The 11,174-nt window shown below is 33.5% G+C and overlaps 1 protein-coding gene across 1 annotated transcript in view; it reads left to right on the forward strand.

Moving 5' to 3' along the window:
* Positions 1 to 9,624, forward strand: part of LOC142238790 (nose resistant to fluoxetine protein 6-like) — a 39,108-nt gene extending 29,484 nt beyond the window's left edge. Inside the window, exons 7-11 of the mRNA XM_075310513.1 lie at positions 1,466 to 1,579; positions 5,329 to 5,666; positions 5,737 to 5,867; positions 9,262 to 9,370; positions 9,438 to 9,624. Coding sequence (XP_075166628.1) covers positions 1,466 to 1,579; positions 5,329 to 5,666; positions 5,737 to 5,867; positions 9,262 to 9,370; positions 9,438 to 9,499 — 754 coding nt within the window. The 3' untranslated portion in view covers positions 9,500 to 9,624. The remainder of the gene's footprint in view (positions 1 to 1,465; positions 1,580 to 5,328; positions 5,667 to 5,736; positions 5,868 to 9,261; positions 9,371 to 9,437) is intronic.
* The last annotated feature ends 1,550 nt before the right edge of the window (positions 9,625 to 11,174 follow it).

Below are 11,174 nucleotides of genomic sequence, written 5' to 3' on the forward strand. Positions count from 1 at the left end.
GTAAATCAAAGCACAATTTTGGCTTATGTGTTTATATGCATGTAAATCGGGTGAAAAATATATTATATAGGACCTATATCTAAATCTGAACCGATTTTTACAAAATTTAGCATGCATAGTACGATTGTTAATTATACTCCCTATGCAAAATTTTACGTAAATCAGAGTGAAACTATGGCCTCTGGGATCATATGAGTGTGAATCAGGCGAAAGATATATACGGGAGCTATATCTAAATCTGATCCGATTTCAACCATATTTGGCGGTCAAAGTAATATTATTATTTCTACTCCTTGTGCAAGATTTAAAGCAAATCATGGAAAAACTCTAGTTTCTGGGGTCATATGAGATATATATGGGAGCTATATCTAAATCTGATACGATTTTTCCAAAATCAATAGAGTTTCATTCTGACCCAAAAACATTATTGTGCAAAATTAGACTTTGATCACAAAAATGTGTATACAAACAGACGTCTATTTCTGGGTGTTGCACATATGCACTAACTTATAATACCCGGTTCCACAGCGTGGCGCAGGGTATAATAAATTCCATTATTTCTCGCACCATTGCTCATTATCGTGATCAAAGAATAAAGCCGCCGATTTTAGCTGCCGCCGAACATTTTTGCCAGTCGACGCCGCCACCGAATATGTCATCAAGCTGTTATGATAATTTTTCAAAAATTTTTCTCAAAAAAAAAAATGGAATTAAATAGAAATTTGATGATCGTAAGATTGGTTGTACAACTACACATTCTTATGATAACTCCGTCGGCGGTATGGGGCAGACAATCCAGGTTCGAGTTAAGGTTGCGTTTTTTTATAAGTTCGTAACCATTACATTTTGAGATCATGAACGTAATTGAGTTCAAAGGTTTCTCAAAGTAAATTTATCTTAATTACATGAAATTTCCAAAACATGAAATTTTATTAAACAGTTAGTTAATAATTTTTGTCAAATTGAAGAAAATTTATTAAAAATTAATTTTTTCTTAATTTTTAATAAAATTTCTTCAATTTGATAAAAATTACTAAAATTTTAGTTAAAATTTTCTAATATCAACCTAATTTTTTTCTGGGTGTAGTTGTTACTAATATAGGTCAGATGCTATTGCAAATGGGGTATAAACCGATCCCCAAATTTGATTCCCGCATGTAGGGGCGATCCCCAAATTTGCTCATCGCATGTAGGGGCATTTAAGGATATTATTGATCACGAATATACAAATAAAATAATTTTGGTCCATCCGCTAGACCACAAAGTACAAAAATATAACAGCAAACAGGGAATACCGATTTAAGTAGAATTTTTTTTTATGTGAGTACGAAACAAACATTTGATCACTTATCGCAAACAATTATATTTTTCTTTGAATACCATGATAACACTCTTATTGGAAACCACTTTATTAACCCTTTATAGACTTCTAAAATTAATACTGTAAATTCTCTGTACATTTCAGATTTCCCCAATATAAAAAAATCATATACACATCAATTGGTATAGTAGGAATAGCATTACCTAGCATAATGAGCCACATTAAAAAATTAGACGCCATGCCTTCAGTCAGACCCGAGTAAGTTATCTTATAGCCCATTCACATTAGGCTCAAAATCTACTAAAAGTGGGTTTTATCCCTTTTATATAAGGCAAATGTCAATTAATATCTAGTTAAAATGGATTTTGGAAGTGTAATGTGAATGAGATTTTAGTAACCCAGCAAAAAAATTGGATGTTGTTCCACAAACATTTCTTTTTAAGAGCATACCGTGATCTTCCATTAATTTTTTCCGCTTCCTATGAAGTTCTTTTGGATCAGTCTTAGAAACTACCCCAGCAAAAAAAAAATTGGAAGTTGTTCTAAAGGCACAATTACTTTAACTACAAAGGAAGTTATTTCGATTCAATTTTTTAAAACTCGTTTTTTATATTTTTAATGGATAATTTTAACCTTTTGTTTTTTGCTTCAAATAGGTTAAAAACAGAGCAAAAATTTTTTAGAAAAAAAATGTTAAATTCATTCTAGAAAAGTTCCGAAGTTTTGAAAAAATTTGAGGTCAAAAGTTTCGGAGAAGCGTTAGAATGCATTAAAAAGCATAAAAAATACAAAACTTATTTATTTGGCAAAATATCTCAAAATTTTTTAATTAATATTCAAAACACTAAATTCAGATCACATCCTAAGAAGTGATGAAAATTCAGTGCATGTTAAATTCATAGCCATGAATTTAACATGTCTGTGAAAAGCCATGTCAAATGCATTGCTTCTACTCCAAGTTTGCACCAAAAAGAATAATTTCACTACTGTTTTTGATATTTGATCAAAAATATTTGCCGCTGGTGAGATTTGAATCCGTGTTCTTTATTTATTTATTCATACTAATAAAGAACATCTCGAGCAGTAGTTATAATGTTATGCCTTGGTTTCATAATACGATCATATCAAAAACATTTGAATTGACATTTCGATTCATCGTATTCAGTGGCGTTTGCGGCTGAGTGTGCTAAGGCGTTCTGTTATGGTGCCAACTGACCAAAGTTCAATCCCGGCAGAAGTTAAAAAGTTTTTCAAATCGTAGAAATTAGATAATAAAAGTGTAATAAAAAACAAGTATATACGGCCGTAAGTTCGGCCAGGCCGAATCTTATGTACCCTCCACCATGGTTCTACGAAAGACTGTCATCCACAAATTTCAACTCACTCGGATGAAATTTGCTTCTCCAAGAGGCTCCAAAATCAAATCTCGGGATCGGTTTATATGGGGGCTATAAATGATTATGGACTAATATGGACCACTTTTGGCATGGTTGTTAAATATCATATACTACCACCACGTACCAAATTTCAACCAAATCGGATGAATTTTGCTTCTCCAAAAGGCACCGGAGTTCATATCTGGCGATCGGTTTATACGGGAGCTATATATAATTATGGACTGATAGGAACCAATTCCTACATGGTTGTTGGATACCATATACTAACATGACGTACCAAATTTCAACCGAATGGGAAGAATTTTGCTCTTCCAAGGTGCTCCGGGGGTCAAATCTGGTGATCGGTTTATATGGGGGCTATATATAATTATGGACCGATATGGACCAATTTTTGCATGGCTATTAGAGACCATATACTAACATCATGTACCAAATTTCAGTCGGATCGGATGAAATTTGCTTCTCTTAGAGGTTCCGCAAGCCAAATCGGGGGATCGGTTTATATGGGGGCTATATATATTTATGGACCGATGTGAACCAATTTTTGAATGGTTGTTAGAGACCATATACTAACACCATGTACCAAATTTCATCCGGATCTCTTAGAGGCCTCGCAAGCCAAATTTGGGAGTCCTTTTATATGGGGGCTATACGTAAAAGTGGACCGATATGGCCCATTTGCAATACCATCCGACCTACATCAATAAAAACTATTTGTGCCAAGTTTCAAGTCGATAGCTTGTTTCGTTAGCGTGATTTCAACAGACGGACGGACGGACATGCTCAGATCGACTCAGAATTTCACCACGACCCAGAATATATATACTTTATGGGGTCTTAGAGCAATATTTCGATGTGTTACAAACGGAATGACAAAGTTAATATACCCCCCATCCTATGGTGGAGGGTATAACAAGTAAGGAAAGTCTAAAGTCGGGCGGGGCCGACTATATTATACCCTGCACCACTTTGTAGATCTAAATTTTCGATACCATAATACATCTGTCAAATGTGTTGGGTGCTATATATAAAGCTTTGTCCCAAACACATACATTTAAATATCACTCGATTTGGACAGAATTTGATAGACCTTTACAAAATCTATAGACTCAAAATTTAAGTTGGCTAATGCACTAGGGTGGAACACAATGTTAGTAAAAAATATGGGAAACATTTAAATCTGAAGCAATTTTAAGGAAACTTCGCATAATTTAATTTATGATTTATCGCTCGATATATATGTATTAGAAGTTGAGGGAAATTAGAGTCATTTTTACAACTTTTCGACTAAGCAGTGGCGATTTTACAAGGAAAATGTTGGTATTTTGACCATTTTTGTCGAAATCAGAAAAACATATATATGGGAGCTATATCTAAATTTGAACCGATTTCAACCAAATTTGGCACGCATAGCTACAATGCTAATTCTACTCCCTGTGCAAAATTTCAACTAGATCGGAGTTAAAAATTGGCTTCTGTGGTCATATGAGTGTAAATCGGGGGAAAGCTATATATGGGAGATATATCTAAATCTGAACCGATTTCAACCAAATTTGGCACGCATAGTTACAATGCTAATTCTACTCCCTATGCAAAATTTCAACTAAATCGGAGCAAAAATTTGGCCTCTGTGGGCAAATGAGTGTAAATCGGGCGTAAGCTATATATGGGAGCTATATCTAAATCTGAACCGATTTGGCTGATATTTTGCAAGTTTTTCGAGACTCATAAAATATTCGGATGTACGGAAGTTGATATACACGCCAATTATGACCAGATCGGTGAAAAATATATATGGCAACTATATCTAAATCTGAACCTATTTTTTTCCAAAATCAATAGGGATCGTCTTTGAGCCGAAACAGGACCCTATACCAAATTTTAGGACAATCGGACTAAAACTGCGAGCTGTACTTTGCACACAAAAATACACAAACATGAAAATGCAACGTTTATAACCTAGAAAATAAATTTGTATTACCACCACGGTTGCCACAGTTGGTAGAATTGTACCAAAAGTAGTAATTTTGTTAAATCTCTATAGAAATAAAATTTTGGAAAAAGTTTCTATAAACAATTTTTTTTATATGGGAGCTATATCTAAATTTGATCCGATTTCTCCCAAATTCAATAGCGTTCGTTCTTGTGCCCAAAAAACTACCTGTACCAAATTTCATCAAAATTAATAATTACGACCGGAATCCTGTGAACAACAAATACATTGACAGACGGACGGACACCAAGCGCTAGATCGACTCAGTAGGTGATTCTGAGTCGATCGGTATATATTTTATGGGGTCTAAAATCAATATTTCTGGTAGGCACATTTTTTGGCCGATCAAACTTATTATACCTTGACCACTATGTGGTTTAGGGTATAAAAATGAACTTCCAAGGCAAACTTCTAAAGCAATGCGACTGATCCAAAAAGTGCGGAGTGCTTCCATCCTACGAAAAGCCCAAGTAAAATTCGTTGCGGATGATCCAAGTTTACACTATTTTCGAATCACATATTGGGGATCCAAACTACTTTTTTGGAAGCTCTTTTTTTGCTGGGAACTTAGTGAATAGTTTAAATAGCAAGTCCATGTAATATAAATCGCTTTATAGGACTTTTCGACACATGTACTGGAAAAATATTGAAACCGCAGAGGTATTATATCTAAGTACTTATAGTAATCTGACTGGCTTTTTTGTTGGCATCATATGTGGTGAATTGTATTTCAAGTATCTAAAACAAGATAAATATAAGCGATTTGTCGCGAACATATTAGAATCAGCGCCACTGTATGGCCTCTTGGTCATATCTGTCATATGGAGCTTAGGATCAAAACTTTTCTTCGAAGAGCATACTATTTGGACGGCCCTATATCCCCTTTTACACAAACATCTAACAGTGGCAATTGTGGCCATCATTGTGATTTTGAGAAATATGTCTCGCATAGGAGGTATTTGTTTTGGTTTTCGTTTTTCTACAAAATCTAACTACAAAAAAATACTACATGTTTTTACTTCAAGGATTCTTAGCTTGGCCCATTTTTCGTGTAATTGCACGGATTTCTTACCAAATATATCTGTGGCATTTGCTCATTATGTTTATGATCTATGGAAGTTATACCGAGCCGATGAATGTATCATTTTTATTTCTGGTAAGTATTAACGTATAATAATCTTAATCTATTCAATAACAGGTTAATCGAAAAGTCCACAGCCTGAATTGTAACAAGTGAGGAAAGTCTAAAGTCTTGGCAGGGCCGACTATATTATACCCTTCACCAGTATGTATTTCAATATTTTTGATACCATCTTAACACCTTAAAATTTGTTAGGAACTATATAAAGGTTTATATTCCTATATACACTGAAAAAAATATTGTCGTGAGATTAAAGATTTCATGTCTTTAAAATACGAATGCAAATTTTGCTTTGCATAGAAGACACATTTCTCTAATATAAAGAGTTTTCCTTGTCCAAAAGCCGATAAACTTTTCAATGAAGTCGTATGGTCCTTATAATAAGTTATTTCTCTTAAATATGAGTGTAAATATATGGGAGCTAAAGGGTGATTTGTTAAGAGCTTGATAACTTTTAAAAAAAAAAAACGCATAAAATTTGCAAAATCTCATCGGTTCTTTATTTGAAACGTTAGATTGGTCCATGACATTTACTTTTTGAAGATAATTTCATTTAAATGTTGACCGCGGCTGCGTCTTAGGTGGTCCATTCGGAAAGTCCAATTTTGGGCAACTTTTTCGAGCATTTCGGCCGGAATAGCCCGAATTTCTTCGGAAATGTTGTCTTCCAAAGCTGGAATAGTTGCTGGCTTATTTCTGTAGACTTTAGACTTGACGTAGCCCCACAAAAAATAGTCTAAAGGCGTCAAATCGCATGATCTTGGTGGCCAACTTACCGGTCCATTTCTTGAGATGAATTGTTCTCCGAAGTTTTCCCTCAAAATGGCCATATAATCGCGAGCTGTGTGGCATGTAGCGCCATCTTGTTGAAACCACATGTCAACCAAGTTCAGTTCTTCCATTTTTGGCAACAAAAAGTTTGTTAGCATCGAACGATAGCGATCGCCATTCACCGTAACGTTGCGTCCAACAGCATCTTTGAAAAAATACGGTCCAATGATTCCACCAGCGTACAAACCACACCAAACAGTGCATTTTTCGGGATGCATGGGCAGTTCTTGAACGGCTTCTGGTTGCTCTTCACTCCAAATGCGGCAATTTTGCTTATTTACGTAGCCATTCAACCAGAAATGAGCCTCATCGCTGAACAAAATTTGTCGATAAAAAAGCGGATTTTCTGCCAACTTTTCTAGGGCCCATTCACTGAAAATTCGACGTTGTGGCAGATCGTTCGGCTATTCATGATGAAATGTCAAAGCATACTGAGCATCTTTCTCTTTGACACCATGTCTGAAATCCCACGTGATCTGTCAAATACTAATGCATGAAAATCCTAACCTCAAAAGAATCACCCTTTATATCTAAATCTGAACCGATTTCAATAAAATTTGGCACTCTTGACTACAGTACTAATTTTACTTCTTGTGAAAAATTTTCAGCAAATTGGGGTAAAACTCTGGCTTCTGGGGCCATATAAGTCCATATCGGGCGAAAACATATATATTTTCAGTTTTAGTTAGGTTAGGTTAGGTTAGGTTATGTGCCAAATTTGAAGTCGATTGGACTCAAACTGCGACCTAGACTTTGATTACAAAAATGTGTTCACGGACAGACGGACATGGCTATATCGACTCAGGAGCCCACCCTGAGCATTTTTGCCAAAGACACAATGTGTCTATCTCGTCTCCTTCTGGGTGTCGCGAACATAGGCACTAACTTATAATACCCTGTTCCACAGTGTGGCGCAGGGTATTAATATTTGAAATATTTAAATTGCATAAAATTTCGCAAATCTGCATTTATGATTTATAGGACGATATATACTAATTAGAGTAGACGTAAATTTGAATCATTTTTGAGAGTTTTCGACTTAACAGTGACGATTTTACAAGGAACATGTGGGTATTTTGGCCATCTTTGCTAAAATCGGAATATGGGGGCTTTGTCTAATTCTAAGCCGACTTTGATAAAATTTGGCACACATTGCTAAAATTTTAATTGAACTCTCAGCGCAAAACTTCAAAATTTTCGAAATGAAACTTTGGCCTCCGTGGTCATCAGAGATGGTCTGTATCAAACTTTTTTAGGTTTGAGACTGTCGCAAAGTTGTAAACGTCACACACACGTCGTAAATGTAGAAAAAGTAACAAAAGTCGCAAACTCAAAATACTTTAGTCGCGTCAGCTACGCAGCAAATTCGATGATATGCAAGATGATTGTATGTGCGAAGAAGTTTCAATTCTTAGGAATGTTCACAATTTTCGGTTTCAGTCCCCACATTTTCCCTATTGGCTTTTGCACGAGTACATGGTAACCGTGGATTTTCTCGCCCTTTCTTAGCTTTAAGTTCAGTCTCCTGTCCAATATAACCACAAGGTATTTTGCACACTCACCAACGGGAATTTCGATATCACCTAAGAAAATAGGCTTGACCGTGGGAAAACTTTCACAAATTTCTGCAGAAACTCACAGCGAATGCTGTCAAACTAAATTAAAAAAATGTTCAGGATTTCTTCTAATCAAAATTAGGTTTTTTACAGTAGGTTTACGACTTTTGCGACATACGTATTATACCGTCGCAAATGTATGTCGCAAAAGTCACAGTTTGTGACATGCCAACCCTGGTGGTCATATGAATCTAAATCGGGCGAAAGATGTATATGGGAGTTATATCTAAATCTGAACCGATTTTAAACAAATTTGGCATGTGTTGCAAAAATGTTAGTTATATATATATATATATATATATATATATATATATATATATATATATATATATATATATATATATATATATATATATATATATATATATATATATATATATATATATATATATATATATATATATATATATATATATATATATATATATATATATATATATATATATATATATATATATATATATATATATATATATATATATATATATATATATATATATATATATATATATATATATATATATATAACTTGCAAAACTCACGAATATCGTTATTTTATGTTCTGAAATTCGCTGAAGTTCCCTAACGTGAACATTTTCGCTAACATGAACTCTCTTGGTTTTAATTAGTTCACGTTAACGCCAGTGCACTGTATTATTGTTTTCCATATATTGTTCTATATTGTTTCAATTTAATATTGTTTTCTAAACACGGAAAAAAATTGTTTATGTCTTCAATCACAAAATTAATTGATCCAATTAATTTTGAATTGAAATTTCTTCAATCACAAAAATGATAGTATCAATCATCATAGTTAAATTAAAAATTTAATTGGTCCAATTAAAAAATTCATTGATATAATTAATTTTGTGATTGACTTTTGTTTTAATTAAAAAATCGATTAAATTGTTAGTTGAATCAATTATAATTTAAAAAAACATTCCAATATTTTTTCTGTGTAGTTGAAACTTCTTGGAACCACATATATTCTGGCCGTGATAGCATCATTTTTCATAGCTTTAATGGTGGATTACCCGTTTGCCCAAATAGTCGATATATTCGATTTAAAACGTGAGATAATTTCATTGATTGTGTATTGAATAATGTATTAAATATTTGTATATCCTTTTTATTTCAGGAAAATCGAAAACATTTCAAGAAACATCAATCGATTGCGATACTAATAAGGTTGATTCTTAAGAGATTTGCTATGCTAATATTTGTATTATTTTAAGGATGGTGCTAAGTTAATGTTTCACTAGTCGAAACCAATATTGCAAGTACAAAATAAGAATAAAGATATGGATTTTCTTTGAAACCCCTAACATATTTTGATGGGAATGGTCTAAATTAGCATTTCAAGCGTCAACATTTTGGATTATATTGGTTTTTCAAGGTAAAAGTTGCCTACAAATATACAGACGAAAATTTGGCCTTGTCTAATCTTATGTACGCAACATTATGGTTTGAGGGTAAAGTCTTCTTCGAAAGTCTTCAGTTCACAATCGCATTATTGCCCAGCAAAAACTCTCATTACCCGATAATGTTGTAGGTAATCCTAATCAAACAGAAGTAACCACTTATTAAAATTGGAATTGCAGAGTATCTTTTCAATGGGTCTTTTTGATGGTATTAACTACAGAAAAAAGTGTCTTCGAAACTAAAGGAAAAAATGTTCAACAAGTTAGTTTAGCCAATTTATTTCCATTCAGTTAAATTTTTGTGTGAAATAATAAAATTTACTTGTTCCAGTAAAAAAATCCTAAACTGAAAGCAATTAGGAATAGTTCGTTAACTAGAATAAGACATGGCATTTTACTAATACTGTTTTCTTCGCTGGGTATAAGAATTTACTACTGAAAAAGAAAATATTACTCGCTGATAACAAAACGTTCGTAAAAATAAACAAAAACCGAACTAAAACCAAGTTTTCTCAAATTTAGAAAGATTTCTTATAAAATGATATTTCTGACTTCCTTTATTATAGAAAGCTTATCATACATACGAATAACACTTGGCATAGAAAAATATTTTAGTTCATTCGTACTAAGAAGTATTCAATCCTTTCAAAACTTAAGGAAACACACTTGTTAGAATATAGGAAAATTTCCTATATTTCTTTTACCTACCTGTAATCGATACCTGTCATCGATGTAATCGACGTGTTTGCGCGTGGGTTGTTTTTTTAGTTGGAATCGCGTTGTTATGGTATACGGAGAGATTGTTAAAAATAATATTGTAAAATAATATAATAAAAAAACAAATAAAATATATAAAATACAGTAGAATTCATTTATAGCGACCTCGGTTATAACGACCGTCTGCTTATAACGACGGATTTTCAAAGCAAGTTTGGTTCTTAATAGTTTGTACATGCGCAAGCATTCGCTTAGAACGTCTCCGGTTTTAGCAACCATCTGCTTTTAACGACCAATTTGCACGTCTGCTTTGGAATGGACATTCGTTTATAACGACGATATAAGTTCTGTGTACTAATTTTTATTTTTTTCATTCCATTTTTTGTCGTCAGGCAATACTAAATAAAGAAACATATACTGCAGGGAATCACAGAATTTGTTTTCGACTATCCCAAACAGAGGTGCAAATGACAAAGAAGAATTATTCAAACCAGTTTGGGATGAGTTAGAGTTCAAACCAGGACTGGGATAAGTTCGTAAATGTCGATGACAACGTCGTGACATCAGAAGAGCCATCATTGAGAGAAATAGTGGAGAACACAAAAGAAAATGATGAAACTCACAGCGATAATGAACAAGATGACGAAGATGAGCCAATCAAAATTCCAACTAGGACAGAAACCTTGAGTGCAGTGCACACATTAAAACAGTATTTACGATTTGGGGGTTCTGATATA

The sequence above is a fragment of the Haematobia irritans genome, chromosome 5 (genome assembly GCF_050003625.1).
Source record: "Haematobia irritans isolate KBUSLIRL chromosome 5, ASM5000362v1, whole genome shotgun sequence".
NCBI classification, from domain to species: Eukaryota; Metazoa; Arthropoda; class Insecta; order Diptera; family Muscidae; genus Haematobia; species Haematobia irritans.